An 18,881-nucleotide genomic window follows, 5' to 3' on the forward strand; every position below is an offset into this window, starting at 1 on the left:
CTCAGGTTGCATGCCTAGGCTTCAATTTGTTTTGCTTTTTTATGAAAACAAAGAGTTAGGGACTCCTCATAAAATAAACAATGATCAGAGTGAAGGATAATGGGAGACCATGACATGTTGAACCATTATGTTCATTTTTTTATTCTATATAAGTTTCAGTTGTGTAACAGTGACACATTGTTTATTATGGCGATTGACTCTTGAGTGAAAAGATGCTGCTGGGAGCGAATCCAGGGGAAGAACACTCGCAATGACACACAAGGGTCAACCACCACTCTTAAATAAACACCATGTTCATCATTTTAAAGTGATTTAAGAGAACTGCCATGACTAAAACATGGTGCCAACAACTTTGATATCTTATACTTTCTACTGCTAAATGACCCTTTTTCTCAACTGGCTGCTCAGAGAGAGAGAGAGAGAGAGAGAGAGAGCTAATATGAGTCAAAGAAAAAGTAACACCAACGTTCATAAACAATGTCTCAACTTTATTTTTGTCAGTACAAAAGGTTGACATAATGGAGATGATTATTTTAAATTTTTCTTATTTGACAATGACATTGTTCTTGTTATTTTCCAATTCCACTACCAAAAGTAATTGCCGACACTTTGCTCGGTGTCTTTTCTCATGTAAGTTGGGTGGACTCGGCCGCCTAAGAGTTTGAACTTTGAACCGATATCACCAACCAAGCAGTAGTAGAAGTCAAGCACAATCAGACCAAGGGGTTTGGCATAGTGGGATGGGGACCGGGGCTCCAACCATCTGGTAGGAGCAGCTAGTGCACGTCACCTTGTGTTGGGAAGTTGCAAGCTCAAATCCCAATGGTATCGTTGTAAAACTGGTAAGGGTCGGACCAACCCCAGCTTGCCTTTCAAAAAATAAGTCTGGTATGAGTAACTAATGTCATCCCAAAAGGGCCATCACGATATATAACAAAAAAAAGGAAGATTAAACACTCTCTCCCAAATTTTACCATAATATATAACATAGATCACCTAGAGTTTCACGAACATGAGAAATGCAGTATCAAGTTCTCAAGGGGACTTTTTTTTTTTCATAACAGAGCTGGGAGAATTAAAGCCCCCTCTTTTACAAACAGCCTTTAAGCCAACCCAGACAGGCAAGAGGCCGCCTGCTCAGACTACCAGGCAGTTATTCAACTACCCGCATACCAGTGGGGTTCGAACTTGCAACGCCCCATCACATGGTGACTTGCACAAACTGCTCCTACCAGATGGTTGGAGCCCCGGTCGGTAAGTTCTCAAGGGAACTTGAGCGACATTTTTATTGGACTTTCCTATCAATGACCTCAAAAGTTTCAGATCCCATGTATGATGCAAAGCAGTAAGAAAGAGCAGTTTAAAGGTCGAAGTTATTCTTTTATCCGATGGTATAAAGTATAAACAAATGGACAACGTAAATAAGAAACAGATGTAAAATACATTTTGACATGAGGCTCATGCACATGGAAAGAAGAAACCAATACGATGAGTCTAGGCTTAGCAAACAAGCGTGCACTGCCATAGTCCATAGCGTTTCTAACACACCGTTGAAGCTTGTCAAAAACAAAAAATGATTCATTCTCTAATGCTTTAGCGGCATCATACAAGAACAGTATAAGTCAAAGAGAACCGCTTTCCTCTAAGATGACTTTTAAGTCCCTTCATGTAAAACCAGGGCTCCGCTTGTCTGGTAGGAGCAGCTAGTGCACGTCACCTTGTGTTGGGACGTTGCAGGTTCAAAACCCAATGGTATAGTTGTTTAACTGATAGGGTCTGCCTAACCCAGCTTGCCTTTGAAAAAAAAAACAGACCACTGTAAGGAATGCTTTTTGTCTATCCCCTACTTCAGAACCATCTTACATTTCTCAAAGTTGCTGCCTCATGTAAGCTTTACACACTTGTCTGGCGCTTAAAGAGGTGGAATTTGGCATATGCATGCACCTGTATACATAGCCAGATAGATCAAACTGAGAAAAATGAAACAGCAGGTCTCAACATCATTGGTATCACCTCTAGAATGAGTTTCTTTCATCCACAATCCACCACTACATACAAAAAGAGACTATTGTCTTCCCTATCATCATCACACTCCCCTATAATAACAGATCAAAAAAGCAGTATCGCACATTTAAGATGTGGACAATGTATCCTTGCCAGCAGTAATGACTTGTTTGGCCAAGTAAGCTTCATATATCTCTACCACTAGTCCAGGGTCCTTGTCTACCAGCTCCTTGTAACAATCTTGAGTAGTCAGCATGTGCATATTATCAGTGATCAGAGAAAGTGCTGCTTCCAGCCGATGCTTTGCATTGTGCTGATGTGCAAATGCATTATCATTGTTGACTTTTGATGTGATGAATTTCTCGCAGACAGCCTTGAGATGCTTCACTTGATACTTCTCAGCAACTACTAAGAGTTCACAAGCCATTTGATCATCAACAAATATATCAGCAGTGTACAAGTAATGAATGAAAGAGCGTAGAACATCATAAGAAACATCAACTATCTTGATGGTGCCACTCTTGCTTTCCTCCATCTCATTCTCTAGCATTGCCTTAAAAACTGGAGATTTGCTGATCTGCGGAGAACACAGTAAAAGAAAAGGAAATTTAATGCTAGAAAAATAGTTACTCCATCACAAGGAGTATAATCTCGCATGTATAAGAAATGCCCAACTCTAAAAGAAAAACTGGGTGAAGCACAACTGAGTCACTGAAACCCTATGCAGAAGCAGGAATATAAGTGTTTCTAAGGACGATCTATGCAATGCAAATGATAATATATCCCAACAACCTCACAAATTGCCCCAAAAAATATGAATTTATGCCATTACAAGCACCACCATTTCCTATAGGAAAGCCGATTTCTAGCTATGGCAGAAGACAGAATTCAGATCCCTTACTGTGTCATGCCATCAACATACAAAACAAGATTTCTTGGCCTTGTCTCTTCAAATGAAAAACGCATGGAACTTTGTCTAAAACCATACAGACTTCAAGTGATGACTCTTGAAGTGTAAGAGGAAACTGCACACATTTTCTCTTCTGTCCACATGCAGAGAAGTCGTTTTTCGTTTAAATGCACAGATAACAAATGACAAAACAGATTGTCAAGAGTGTAAGCAGCAACTACATGCATACCTTGTCCACAAGGTCCTGTATGAAAATATACTATATGTGCCTAGCTACTTGTGTATGACTACAATTACAATCAAATTCACATACGCATCACATATGCAACTAAAGAAAATCTGTCAGTGAAATCAATTATGAACATTTTAAGTAAAGCACTTCCCGAGACTGTAGATTCAACGGCATCCTACAGATAATACATCAAAGTTCAGTAAATTCGAACTAAAATTTAAGCCATTTAGTGATAAAGTCTTAGCCATGCCAGGGTAATTTCAGCATTTTGAATTAAAAATTTCAACATGAGGATAGGCAAAAACACAATCAAACTAAGAACAATGAAAAGAAAATAGACAAATGAAGGATCTAGCAATTGCAGACCTTTTCTTATGTACTGTAACCTACACTTTAACAACCGAGGATCTATGTAACATGGGTACATCTACCACCCAGCCATACCAGTGTTGTACTGCTGCTGTACCCAAATTGGTACATGGATACTTTCGGTATGGATCATCTGGCTTTCAAACTTGATTGTCATTTTATGCATTTTGTAATCCAGTCAAGTTGCATTCAACACTCAGGAGCAAAAGTGTCCAACATTAACTATATTTTCTTATTTATTTGTTAGTTAATTATATATCCCTCACATGTTTTAGAGTCTTAGACTTTTAGGTTGTAGTTGACAGTCTACAACTCCATATTTTGAGCATTCTGTAAAATATAGTATAGTGCATTTTTTCATATGGTCTGAGAAGCAAATATGCAAATACTACCAAAAGCTTGAAGGAATAGATGAGTTGATAGAGTACCAGTAGAGATGAAATAAGAGAGTAAAATAAACCTGTAACTAAAGAAAATTACTTTGCAACAGCCAAATAGCAACACAAGGCCTTCTAGTTTAAAATGCCATTGTATTCATAAGGTATGTATTCAATGTTCCAGATGACTACCCTAAAGAGGATTATTTTGAACTGCCAAATAGCAATACAAGGCCTTCTATATAAAAGGCCATTGTGTTCAAAAGATTTTCAATGTTCCAAAGGACTCCACCCAAACAAAAATTATTTTGAACTTCCAGATAGCACCAACAGCGTTCCAATATAACAAACTTGATGGAATTTACAACAATGGCAATGATCTGTTCACGTAAGAACGAATGCCCATTGATGAGAAATCATTCATATGAAAGAAACTTTTCAAATAAAGCACTTAGTTTTCATCCTTGAATCAGACATAACTCACTATGCAGAGAGTTACTTCTAATAAAAGTATAAAATGATAAAGATAATAGGCATTCAAAACAACATTGCAAGAGGGAACAAAAAGGAGTTGTCTGTATTCCTTATCTGCCTAAACAACTTCTAACCAAACATCTAAGTTAGATGAAGCAGGCATAAATTTTCATACATTGACATTGTGTGGAAAATTTATGAAGCTGAAAGATTTCTTTAATATAAGATAAAGCTTTGAGCTTAGTTAAAAAAAAACATAATGTTTACAAAGAAAAATTGCTAATCTGAGACAAGATGGCAAGAAGTCGTCATAACATGGGAGAGGAAAGATATCAAGACCAAAACATCAATGACTGGTGGCCATTTAGCAATTAGAGGAAATATTGGGTTAGGTGATATCAGACAAACCCATATTTTGTCTATTAGTTAGTAGATATTCTCATTGTTGAGGGATACTTTGGTGATTGTGTCATTCTCAACATTAGAAAGAAAAAGATAGGTCATAATAACACATATAGGCATGTTTTTCTCATTGTACCTTAGTTGTCAAAGGTGGTATGTGGAGTCTAGGCAGTGAGCCCCTAAAAAAACTAGGCGGGAATAGTCGGTATTGTAATATTGAGTATTTTTCACACTTAATTAAATTTGAGATTTTTCGAAAATTTAGCTAAGTATAGAAGAAAAATCATTTGATTCTCGATTTTAGGCTGATGCTTTGGAGTCTAGGCTTGGCCCAGGTCTTATTGTCAAGGCCTTAACGAGCCACTTAAAACGTGAGAAAAAGTTTTATTTTCGATTTTTAAATTCAAGCGAAATTCAGGTTATTTTCAGATGAATTTCGGAAGCGAAATTTGAGTTATATATCGTTGGATGCATCTTGGAATTCTGAGCATAACGATATATTTTTTTCTTGATTCGGGCTACGGTTGGCCCGAAAATCGTATTTTTTCAAAACTTGAGCAGTTTGTCGGTTCGGATCCAGATTTGGATCGGACCGGATCTGATGGATTTGATCCAAATCAATATGGATTTTGACTCTATCCAAGACCCATATCAATCTGGTATTGAACTAGATCAAGACCCATTTAAATTTTTGAGATAGATTTGGATCTTGGATTCGAATCCATATCCAAATTCATGCCCAATGATTTTTTCAACTTTAAATTCATTAGAAACCTTTAAATTGGAGTTAATTAATGTTAAGAAGCCTCCCAAGTTAATTTGATAATTTTTGGAAGCTTCTAAAAAAATATTTATTATTTAATGTTAAATAAATAAATAATTAATTTAATTTGACAATTATTTAGGACTCTAAGTAGAGCCCTTAAACCCATATAAAATCACTTTAGAAGTGTTCTAGTTTAATAATATAATTTTTGGAAGCTTCTAGGTATTTATTTATTAATAAATAATAATTAATTAATTGATTTTAATTAATTTCGAGATTTATTTTTAAAGTGTTTAGGGCTCTTTATAGGACCTTTAAACATACCTAGAAGCATCTAAGAAGGTTTTAGAAAGCCTATTAAAATGAAACTTTAAAAAAGTCAACACTTGAGTTTCGAAATTCTCGAAACTCTAAGAGAAATGAGAGTTTCAGCTGGGGCTGCACTCTCTTCTCGAGCCCATCTAGAGCTCTATAAATAAGTCAAAAAAAAAAAAGAGGAAGAGAGAAAAAAGAGGAAGAGGAAGAAGGCTACCTTTTTCTCCGATCATCCGTTGTTTTCACTATTATTTTTTTGTTCTTTTTTTATCTACGGTAAAGGTACGGGTTCTTCTCTTGTTTCGAATGAGAAAAAGAGCATGGGTTTGTATTCCATGCAATATTTTAGTGAAAATCCATGGGGAAAGAGTAAATCTGAATATTTACTCTAATATGGGTGTTATGTTTCTCTTTTAGGAGTTTATTTTGTGACAAATACGTATGTCAATGCTTGTGTTCGTATATGTTCTCCATTATGTGTGGTGAATCTCTAAATCAGGACAGATTTGCCATGTTTGTAACATGTGCAAATCTGACCCAGATTTAGTGCATGAGAAATCTTGGATACTTAATGCAAAAATCGGAATATGCATGTAGGTTTGAGAGATAATCTGTTCATACATGCATAAGCATGTTTACTTGGCCACAAATATGTGCATACGTGAATGTATGTCTACCTATCCATGTACTTTTAAAATATGAATTCATAAATTCTTGTATTTCTAATCTAAGAGTCTTATAATCAATCTTACTTATGTGAAAAGGGGGCTGCATATGTGAATTTAGATGCATATGTTTATGTGAAATTTTTCTATAATCATATATATCGCCGTGTAAATGCAAAGGTACACTTATTTGTGGGGATCAGGCACAACCGAATGGAAGGTGCATATATTCATGTAGGCATGGGATATGATAAGTTGCTTATACACGAAGTCTGGCCATACGTGTGTGTATGCATGCATTTTCGAAAAAAGAACATGTGAATCTTCCTGCACAGTTGCAACGTTCTCTTGTTGTGGTAGGTCTGGGTAAATGCCTTCAAAAAATATATAACTTATACATATATATTTTTGAGGGTTCGCAGTCTGGCCCAGACCTGGCCAGCTCCGGCCACGTGCTGGGAGCCATGACAGGCCCAGCTTAACCGAGTTCAGCAGGCCTGGGCTGCCAGGTCTGCCGAGCAGGCCGGACTTACCCAAGTGGGTTCGGCTGGCAGGTTTTGTTTGATAAAAAAAAGATATGGTTTTTCAGTTGGGCTGACTGTCCGCCCAGCTAAAATATTTTTTTTTTGTCTTTCTTTTTGGCTGGCCTGACAGGCCGGGTTGGGCATGTGCATGGGGAGGTGCCGAACCAGCCGATTGTGATGGCTGGGCTGGAGCCGAGCCCCAGCAGATTGGGTGCAGCTGGTTGTTGTTTTTTCAAAAAAAAAAAAGAGATATATAACATGTATAATAAAAAATTGTGTGTAAGTTTAAAGGCCCAGAATTGTCCATGTGCATTGTATGGTCAGTTTATGTGTATGTGAAGATTAATTTAGCATGTGAAATTTTCAGTTATGCTTGCAGATTTTCAGACTTTGCTATTGGATTTAGATGTGACTTCATGCATGCTAAAGAATGAGATTTCTCACATGCTTAGACTCGTTAGGTTAGGCATGTTCAAGGTATGGTTGTAAGGTTGTTTCACGTGCATGTACATACATGAAAGTTGATATGTTTTTTCATGTAAATAGCTGTACGAATGTTGTTGTTTGCATGCTTGTGAGGAATTAGTTATGCATGACCATGTCCCTAATGTAATGCTGTCTACTTGTACATCTTGCTGCCAGGTGTAAAGGTTCCAAATTTTGGTTGTTTTACTTATATACAATTGCATGTTCATTTGCATTTGAACATGAAAGGACTCATGGAAGAGACGTGTATCCTGCATGAATATGTAAGCACATGCATATGAAAGTATTATCTATGCACATCCTTGTTTAATATATGTGTGAATGTGCATCCCGAAAGCATTATGTATTTTTTTCGATATGTGAATGCATGAGTGTTCGCATGTATTAGTTCTAAATGATTCATGAATGAAAGCATGCATTTGGCATGAATATGTGAGCTCATGCATATGAATATTATTATTTCATGCACATCTCTAAAGTGGCATTCATGATTGTGCATCGAGAGGCATGTGATATGAAAAGAATGCATTGGCATATTCCGTAAAATTTTTGCATATGAATGCATAGATGATCAAGATGGATCATCATAGGTTGTGGAAGCCTTGAGCCGGTGTGCTCCTTGTTATGCAATGCGAAAATCTTATTTGACATTGTGATTCTAATTGCACTGTTTTATTGATGCCACGGGTGGACCGTGAAAAGCTTCGCATGTGGATATGCGAACTTATGTTATTAGTATTATATGGTGAATTGTAAATAATGGAAATTGATATTAATAACAAGATAAATAAAGAGAACAATGTAATTTACGTTCCCTTGATGTTCCTTCTGCGGAAAGGTAATCTTGGGCTTAGCGGTTTTGGAAAACCTTGAGGATACTAAAACTCTGTGTACATTGTTGTTGCCCTGAACCCGATATTGAGGTTTTTCTCCTTGCTACAGTTTTAGGAAGAATCTGTCACTTTGCTTGGAGGTGGTATGTAGACACAATTGTTGTTTTTGTATACCAAGAAAGTAGCACTTATGGATTTGGATGTTCTTGGTGTCACCGACATTAGATTTGAATGTTTAATGTTTCGAATGCTATTTCGGTCGAGGGTTAAGTTTAGAACGTAGTAATAAAATACAAATTGTGCGCTAAGCTACCTTGAGAACCTAACTTGACCTCGGAGATTTTACCCGTTTAGAGTATCCACGGGCAATAGAAACATGCATATGAAAAGAAAACTCTGATAAAAGATAATAATTTATTCATGCATTACACTGAAATCATGCATATTCCTGTTATGCACTAGATCATGATATTTACTTGTTCTCTTAATATTGAAATATTGGTGAATGAATGATGTTTGTTCTCTAATGCATGTAAAATGTTTTTAATGCTTAAATTGTGGTCCCTATTGTTAGTAATTATTCACTCTTGCTTTGCAATTGTTCCATGTTGCATAAATAGTTAATTGCGTTGTAAATTTGTTATAATTGCATCCTTTTAAAATATTGTATGAATCTTATTTATGTTTTTTTTACTTATTTGTTTCATTAGAGGAATTCGTACACAGAATTCTTTGGATTCTGACACCCTACTTTTGTGTTTTTCACAGCCTCAAATGCCCACTCAGGTGACTTGCTTTGAGAGGAGTTACGAAGAGACTACACGACTGCTTGGTAGATTCTTTTGGATAGCATGGCTCTTCTTTTTGCCTTTATTATTATTTTATTTGTTAATGTCTCAGACTCTATGCATTTTAATTAAATAAAGTATGGTTTGGTTTGAAAGATGAATATAAGATCCTTTGTGGTGGTAGTTGTGTTTAACTGTAAGGCATCGGGTCTCTGAGAATGTTTCCGCACTTGTTTTAAAAAAAAATGTCGCTTTTTCATGGGGTACGAGTTGGGTCGTTATAGGTACCCCAATTAAAAAAAAATTTAAAATACACAAAATATGTAAACAAACTGCTAAAATTAATAACAAACATATATGAAACATAAAATCAATCAACAATAATCAGTAGACAAAGCAAACCATGCCATCGAACACTGTAAAGCAATTATATATTAAATAACTTGCCCAAAAAAATTAAGAATAAACAAACAATTGAATAAACTAATCATACAACTAACAATGTGAATAAACAATATACAAAAAATAAACAATACAACTAACAATTTGGTTGTTGATGTTAATTTTTTATTGAATTAATGCTCGTATTTTATTTATTAGATACTAACGTAGATCAAGTTGTAGCATTAATGTTACTTTTACATGTTAATTTCATATTTTTGGGGTATTTAATTGAGATTTTTTATTTCTTGTTGGTTGTTACTTCATCAATAAAGCATTTTTTATTTTTTTGTAATTTTAGATATTTTTATAGTTTTTTTAAGTTTTCAAAAAAAAAATGAGGCTTACTTTTTACGCCTTGAGGCTTACACCTCGCCTCAGTTTTTGGTGGAGCGCCTCACTTCACCTCAACGCTTTTCACAACATTGCCACACAGTATTTGATATTTAAAAACAAATTTTTTTCAAAAGTCATTTTCGTCCCTTTTAGAGTACCAAAAATGCTGTTTGGTTATTCATGACATTATACTATCACTTTATTTCTGTTCTTCAAAAAGGTTGGAGTTGGTATCACTTCCAACATGTAGATTTTTATTTCATAGGTGAGTTTGAAATGCTTTCAACATAATCTAGATTTTTATGTCATAAGTATGATCTTGTAGAGGATCACTGCAGCAGTAACCAGCATATATCCATTAGCTGCTGTCGACCAAAAAAGGTGACTTGCTCAACAAGGATACGTTACCGCCATTATTGAATGACCTACCAATAACTGGATTCCTGGCGATAGAAAAGAACAGAGAATTTGGTTAAAATAAGGGTGCACAAAGCAGCTCCTGCTAACTTAATATTTAACTTGAACTGATTGTTAACAGGATGGTGACTAAGTGAATTCATCAAAGTTCAAGTTAAAGAAGATGCAGAAATTGCCAAATCTTGGCAGTTAATCCCCGAGTAAATGTCTAAGCCAACAGACCTCCATGGTTGGACAAAAGTTAATCAAATCACGAGAAATGTTACCAGAACAAGTGCATGGAAAATCTTTGTGCAGTGCTCATTTATAGGGACTGTATAGGTTATACGAGCGAAAGCATCCTGGTAATTTTGTTTCCAATGTACCAGCCATCCAGACATTGTAGCACAGTTAGCGCTCCCTCTTGCAAAAAGGTGCCTTTACCTCTGGAACAACGAATGAAACGAAAAGTACCTATTGACATCGATAGACTACATGTTTCCTAAAAATCCAACTTACAGAAAAGACACTGACATCCATTTCAAAACATATCTCATTCACATTGAACAAACAATAACATCAAAACTTTCAATGAAAATAAATCTAAAGACCAGATGAAGGCTCAAATTTTCAGTTGTACCGACAAAGCACTTTCATTATTGGGGAATAGATCGGGCCCCATGTTACTTACAAACATCGCCATTTTCTAGCCCTTTCTCAACATGGAACGGTGTCCTTCAATTTAGACGAAGAAAAGGTGAAATTTTTTACATTTTCCATCGTAACCTTTTAATCTCCTTCGATAAAAGTGAAAACCCACAATTATTTTCTCTCCTTTCTTCACAGCCACCCAACAAAACATGGGAATTTTTCATTGACCATAAAAAAAATTAATAAAAATAGGAAGAATTATCACCGAATAATGTCAAAGGGTTCCTACGGTCCTACCCATTTCCGCTCACAATACAAACTTAAAATTTCTCCCTCTAAACCGATGAATACCGATGACCACCTTCATTATTCGTTCAAAAAAAGAAAAAATGCAAGGAAAAATGAAAGCGGGAAAAAGAAAAATGAAAGAGTAGGCCATACTGACCAGAACGGCTTTGTGGGCTCTGATGGAGGAGCCGTCGGAGGCTTGAAGGAGGACGTCGGAGAAGCGGTCGAGGACGTGCTGGGGAGCCCACGTCATGAGGAAGGCGATCTTGGCCTTGAGCTCATCGATCTCCTTCTTGAGCTCCTCCTCTGTCTCGCTGGCCTCCTCGTAGCACTCCCTGCACGTGCCGGCGTTGTTGGGCGTGTAGTGGTCCTTGCATGATATGCAGCTCATCCTCCCCCACCCTTCCCTCTCGTTCGCCACCATCCTCTCTCTCTCTCTCTCTCTAAACTCTGAGACAGTGGAAAAGAGTCCAAGACTCTAGAGTGGTGGGAAGAGTTCAGAGAGAGGTCGGTGGCGAAAAAAATAGTAGGAAAAGTGAAAAAAATAGTAGGAAAAGTGAAAATAGAAAAGAAATAACTACATCTTATTCAACTGTTTCAAACAAGATAAAATTTTTTAAAAGAAAAGTTTTTCTAAAAAATATAATTTTTATATCTTAGATTATGAGGAAGAATGTTTCCTATCAAAAGCTCTCTCTCTCATGGGTCATGGTGCGGCTCAAACCTCGCCTAGGGTGTCATGAGTTCCTCACTGCAACTCCTTCCCTTTGGAAAGCTTCGGTTTGTCACTCGCCAAAAAGCTCTCCGCCTTTTGACCCTTAGACTCATCATCGACCACCTAAACACCTCATCGGCCAAGGTGGTTGACCTCCCAGCAACGAAAGTGAAATCCACCATAAAGCATTTGGGGTTCTGGTCATCGGGCTTTATGTTAAGCATCTCCTCCTTCAAATTTGAGGGGGATTGATCAATCCCCCCCCTCTCTCTCTCTCTCTCTCTTATCATGCTACACAAACAAGCTAAAAAAAAATATTTAGAAAAATTATCATATCAAAACTTTTTAGGCAAAATTTCCTCATATACAACAGTTTTTTCAAATATATTTTAAAAACACAATTTTAAATATATTGCAAGATTTTCTCGACCAAAGTTCAGGCTCGAGTCAAGTCAAGCTGATTTAGTTAATTGTTTTTTTATTTAGAAACATAAGTAATCAAACAATAAAAATTAAAATAAAAGGGCCAATTTGAGCTGAATCGAAGTTAAATCAACCAATATCTTTAAGGTCGGGTTGATTCAACCTGAAGTAAAACAATTTCTTGTTGTTTACTTCAATTCTAATAACATTGGTGATCTACCATTTTTTTAAATAGCGGCCCAATGGGTTTGGCTCAGGGTTTCATTTCCATAGGTGTCAGCCTCTTGCACGAGGGCAGGGCCCACCTGTGTTGATAAGACTTTGCTGAGTCCAAGCCTAGCGACTCCCTGGAGTCAAAAGGTAGGTCACGACCAGCAGGACAACAATCGTATGTACAACAGGCTTAGCCAGCACGGTTAGGTCTCTATTTTCGAAGGTGGTTTCTCCGTTCAGCATAAAAATAAAAAAATAAAAAAATCCATTGCAACATTGTCACCTGTTAGTTTTTTTTTTTTAGGAAGAAAGAACCAATTTTATTAAGGCGTAATTAAGATAGAAGACTTAGGGCGATGAGGAATCGACCCCCAACTTTACAAGAAGGACAGGACAGTTGGCAAAAATAGAACGGATCCAGCCCAAGTCCGTCCCCGGACACTTAAGAGCTATCAATTTATAAACATCAGTAAGAATTGTTGTCATCACAAATGAAAACATGTCTAGTCCGGTCTTCAAAATCCGAACCTCAATCCTCGCACGGGGATGGATTTTAACCTTCACCCTAGTATCATGTCCTCTATCCCGGGTCAAAACGGAGGTGAAGCGGGGCGGGGCCTCATTTCTCCTCGGTCTATTGTCATCACTTAGAAGGATTGGGGATGGGGTCGGGCAGGACGGGGCAATGCGGGGATCGAGACGGGGACAGAGTGGGGGGATGAGAACAGATCCAAGTGTTGTATGTCACAAAAGGTGGATGATGAAGTTAGTGATGGATTTGTGGGGATTGTTTGTAGTGGTTGTTTCTCTCTTCTATTTTGGTTGAACTCAAGAATAAAAAAACACAATATATACGTATATGCTAAAATGTGTTTTTGGTTTCTTCCATATTTTTTCCCGGTTCTGAGCACATGGTGATCAATTTACTAGGAATCCACACATAAATCATGTTTTTTTAATGAAAAAAATGATATTTGAAACGTCAAAAATTTACAAAGATTTTGAATTGTTGATTTTTTTTAACCTTATAAAAACACATCCATGTGTCGGAATCCAACAATTCAAGAGCTGATCTCTATAAAATCATGTACATAAAATTTAAAACTAAAACAAAAAAGACCTGAAAACCCCCTTTAGTATGTTTCATTTAACCCTGATGTATTACCAATGTTGTCAATATCGGTCGATACATATAGTATCGGCAGAAAATTGATACGATATTAACCTGAATTGACTATTTTTTAATAAATATTAAAATGCTTAAAATTTATTTTTAATATTATTTTAATGATTTTAACACATGCCACGTTCTGATTGACATGAATTTTTTTTTTTAGCCGATTCAAAATGATTCACTTGATTATCGGAACGGCCTATTCACCTGAATCGTTGGCCAAAGGATTCATGGCCAATACTGATATTGACAACACTGTGTGTGTATATATATATATATATAACTGTTGTTACAGTATTTCTATTATATACACTGAACATTTAACAGCCCGTCCATATGGCCTGGCTTAGATAAATTATGTTTATATTATTTTTTATGATAAATAAATAATGGCATTCAAATATATATCTATATAACATGTTATAATTTATTTTTAAAAATATATAACTAAATAACTAAAGAAAATAAATACTCATTTATGTGACTTAATATACTAATATATATATATATGAATTAAAATATAACAGTCCATCCATATGTAGGGGTCTAGATTATATTAATTTTTATGGTAATTAAGATAAATAAACATATACAAATATGTATTGTATTTCAAACACATTTTGTTGAGGACGTTTTATTTTATGGCCAATCAGAAAGGAAAAGGAGGAATGAATAGTGAATATAATTTTAGGGATGGGAGAGAGAAAAAGAGTAGTTTGAGTCAAGGAAAGACGTTTCTATACTACTTATAATAAAGGAGCAATAAGACGCATGAGTGAAAAAAAAATATTGCACAATTATAACAAATTAGAAATAATTGAGCAATTTGTTGTGGCTTGTATGTAATTTATTGATTTGTTTTAAATGTTTATGATTTTGAAGATATTATCCCCCGTCTCATACTGGATATGTAGCAAAATTGTTGGTCTAAAATCGATAAACACATATGCCCCTTGAATCTTCAGTATCCACACTATATTTATACAATTGATAATCTTAACAATCTTACTTTTGTCAAAGCAGTCTTTAATGATTTTTTTTTTATTTACACGGAGAAACCGCCCCCAAGATCATAGACCTAGCCGCGCTGGCTCTGCCTGCTGTACTTATGACCACTATACCGACAACTTAAAATTCTATGGGCTTACCCTTTGACCCCAGATAGTGGCCAGTGCAAGAGATGACGCCCATGAGATTTGAAACTAGACCACCTGCTTAGCGGCCTAGGCCCCATCCTACTATGCCAAACCCCTTTAGGGCAGTCCTTAATGACTTTAAATACACCTTGAGAATAATATCTTAAAAGTCTTAGTATGACATTGGAGAAAATCTTAAAGGTCCCATGCTTTGTCATCTTTTGTGTGCAAAACAACATTTTTTTTATAAGCAAGCTGGGGTTAGGCAGACCCCTACCAGTTATACAACTATACCATTGGGTTTTGAACCTGCAACTTCCCAACACAAGGTGACATGCACTAGCAATTCCTATCAGACAAGCGGAGCCACCATTGGTTTGTGGAAAACAACATTGCTTCGCCAAACATGACGAGTTTGGAGTTCCTGATTTTCCTCTGCATTAAACACAGGTTCTAACTTCCAATAGAATGGGAAAAAAACTCAACTAGCCGGTCTTGTACCTCTTGGAGGAGCAATTTTTTATTAAACAAGAAAATAATAATCTTAGACACCATTGATGTTGTCATGTTGTTCAAGTTCCCTGATGCCCAAGGGACACCTGTGGGTTATGAAATGTATTCAACTGGAATATGATGGCTTTTTACTCAACAATAAGACAGAAAGTTGAGATCATTACTCAGGGAGTTACTAGATTATGAGAACTAGAAATATGGGCATTTTCAACACTTTTTTTTGCAAACCCAACAACGTGGATGGGCTTGACATGGTGAATTTGCTACGAATCAACCATTGAATCATGTATTTTCAATGAAAAATGTGATTTTTGAATGATTGAATAATTATAAAGATTATGAGGTATTGATTTTAAAGCCTTAAAAAATCTCATTTATTCCTTAAAATCAGCTGATTCAAGAGCAGGTTCTAAGGTTCTTATAAAACTAAGCATGTAGATCACATCAGTAAGGTTAGATTCAAGAGAAAAGAATAAAAAATCTATGAAAATTACAGTTCACACATTAATTCTCATATTCTACTCATTGCTCAGGTACTGCACTTTTGCCATTTTTTTTTACATAATTCACTTATGCCATAAGGAGGTGACATCCTACCTTAAAAGTCGATAGCAGACCATGATCATGCCAAGGGGTTTTCATCATTTTGATTAATTCATATACAGTATGAGGAATTGCCAACATTCTGAAAGCTTGTCTCCTAACTAATAGTAGAGGCAAACTCCCTATCCTGATGGAAGTCCTGAAGGGCTGGGTTAGGGTAATCATAGGTTTAAAAGATGTGCATTGTTGTTGATGATCATTTTTAACATGTCAAGGTTTCATGGTCTCCAGCCTTTACTTCACAATTGGCAAGAGGGCAGAGGTGTTCATTGCTGAAGGTACAAAACTATTGAGTATCAATCAATCTATTTTCACATATATATATAAGGGTAAATATTAACTATTTATGAAGGCAAGGAACTAAATAGTAGAAATCACTTCTTTTTTTTCAATTCATTTTTTTGTAGATCAAATGTTACAGACCTTATCTGCATGTTTTTTTAGTTGGAACTTTGTTCTGAATCATGTGATTATGACAAATAATTAGATGTTTAAAAGTGTCAAAAAATCAAAGCCTCACAATGTGCCAAAATCTCATAACTCAAAAGATCGCATTTTTACATAAAAAAATGCACTGTCAAGGCTTGATCTTTAACAAACAAACAATGTTGAACACATCTATGTGGTTAGATTGAGTGGATACAATTTGCACGGATGATTTCTAGCTCATTAGTTCCCTACCTTCATCAGTAACAAATATTTTCCCTATGTATATATTACATTAGACATTGCAAATGTGATATATATGTTTTTCAATAAAAAAATAAACTTTGAATCGTGAGATTGTAACATGTGAGTAGGCTTTTTAAGAGCTTTAAAAATCAACAACCTAATATCTACCAAAAATCTATTACTCAATAAACAGTACAAGAAAAATGTGTATTAGAGATGGACTCTATCTGTCGCTAATCCATCGTAAAATTTCTCGCTAATGTGTTTAGCGACGGATAGCGTCTGTCACATAACCCTAGTCGCTAAACTATGGCAGAATTTTTCTGTCGCCAATCTGTCGTTACTTAGTGATGGATTAGCATTGGATCATGTTCGTCGTTAATCCGTCGCTAAATAGAGACTAATTTGGTTATGCGACAAAATTTAATCTGTCGCTAAGCTATAACGAGAGATATGTATCCGTCGCTAATGTTTGTCGCCAATTTGCCGACGAACATTAATTAAATTCTGTTGCAAACCAACGACTGCTTTAAATTGGCGACAGATTTTATCCGTCGCTAAATTTAAAAAAAAATATAATTATTTTGAAACTCGAGAAAATTTTCTCGTTATACAATTCATATAACCTGCTTATAAAAAAACAAAGTACACATAAAACATACACATACAAGTGAAACAAATTTAACACAAGTTCTAAGTTAAACAAACTTTAACAAACAAATATAATCCTTGCCAAGTTATAATTAGTTACAAGTACGTCAAACAAAATAAACAAATAAATCTAATCTTCGCCAAGATTTTGGGCATAATCCTCTTCATTTTCTCGATCTGCCTCTCCCTCCATGCCTCCATTAGCTCCTCTACGTTGATCATCTCTAGCATCCTACAATAGAACCAAAATGTTAGTATTTATAAATAAAATATAATGAAATAAATTATATGCAATGCACCTAATCAAATGCAATAAAATAAATGGCGGAATGACACATAGACTAGCAATAAATTGAAGGACATTAACAGAATCCAGATATGTGTTCTAAGACTGAAAAAAAAAATTATAGTGATTCAATCATGCAGATATGTGTTCTAAGGTTGCCAATGAATGTCACAGTGATTCACACATGCATATATGGTTTATAAGGCCATCAAATAAATATGTTATGTATTACAATCATGCATATATGTGTTACAAAGTAGTCAAAAAACTTTCATAGTAATGAAATCATGCTTATATGTATTCTAATGTTGTAAAAAAACTTTTATAGTGATTCAATCATGCACATATGTGTTCTAAAGCAGTCAAAAAACTTTCATATTGATTCAATCATGCATAAATGTGTTCTAAGGGAAATTTTATAGTAATTCAATCATGCATATGTTCTAAGGCAGTAAAACAATTTCATAGTGGTGAAAGCATGCTTGTATGTGTTCTAAGGTTGTCAAAAAACTTTCATAGTGATTCAATCATGCATATATGTGTTCTAAGGTTATCAAAAAACTTTCATATTGATTCAATCATACATATATGTGTTACAGGGTAGTCAAAAAACTTTCATATATGCTAATATCATGTTCATATGTGTTATAAGGCAGTCAAAAAACTTTCATAGTGATTCAATCATGCTCATATGTGTTCTAAGACAGTCAAAAAATGTTATACGTGATTCGATCATGCATATCATGTTCTAAGGCAGTCAAAAAATTTTATAGTGATTGAATCATGCATATATGTGTTATAAGGCATTAAAAAACTTTCATATATACTAATATCATACTCATATGTGTTATAAGGTTTTCATAGTGATGAAAGTTTGCTTGTATGTGTTCTAAGGTTGTCAACAAACTTTCATAGTGATTCAATCATGCATATATGTGTTATAAGGCACTAAAAAAATTTTATAGTGATGAAATCATGCATATATGTGTTGTAAGGTTGTAAAAAAACTTTCATAGCGATTCAATCATGCGTATATGTGTTATAAGGGTGACATAAAAATTGTATAGTGAATCAATATTGCATATATATGTTATAAGGTGTCAAAAAAATCATAGTGAGGCAATCATGCATATATGTATTCAATCATGTATATACTAGCTTGAAATCTAACGACATGAAACAAATTACATAAATCTTTATACCTGACAAGCATCGAAGCTCATGTTGAATGCAAACGA

The 18,881-nt window shown here is 35.3% G+C and overlaps 1 protein-coding gene across 1 annotated transcript; it reads right to left on the reverse strand.

Annotated features, from left to right (window-relative positions):
- Positions 1-1,971: 1,971 nt before the first annotated feature.
- Positions 1,972-11,723, reverse strand: LOC149848271 (BTB/POZ domain-containing protein At4g08455-like). The gene is made up of 2 exons (XM_090010900.1): positions 11,415-11,723; positions 1,972-2,581 (listed from the first exon to the last, which is right to left on the reverse strand). The coding sequence occupies exons 1-2, from the start codon at positions 11,679-11,681 to the stop codon at positions 2,132-2,134; spliced, it is 717 nt and encodes a 238-aa protein (XP_089867026.1). The 5' UTR covers positions 11,682-11,723; the 3' UTR covers positions 1,972-2,131.
- Between the last annotated feature and the right edge of the window lie 7,158 nt (positions 11,724-18,881).

The sequence above is a fragment of the Nuphar pumila genome, chromosome 1 (assembly GCF_984573655.1).
Source record: "Nuphar pumila chromosome 1, dmNupPumi1.hap1.1, whole genome shotgun sequence".
Classification (NCBI taxonomy): Eukaryota; Viridiplantae; Streptophyta; class Magnoliopsida; order Nymphaeales; family Nymphaeaceae; genus Nuphar; species Nuphar pumila.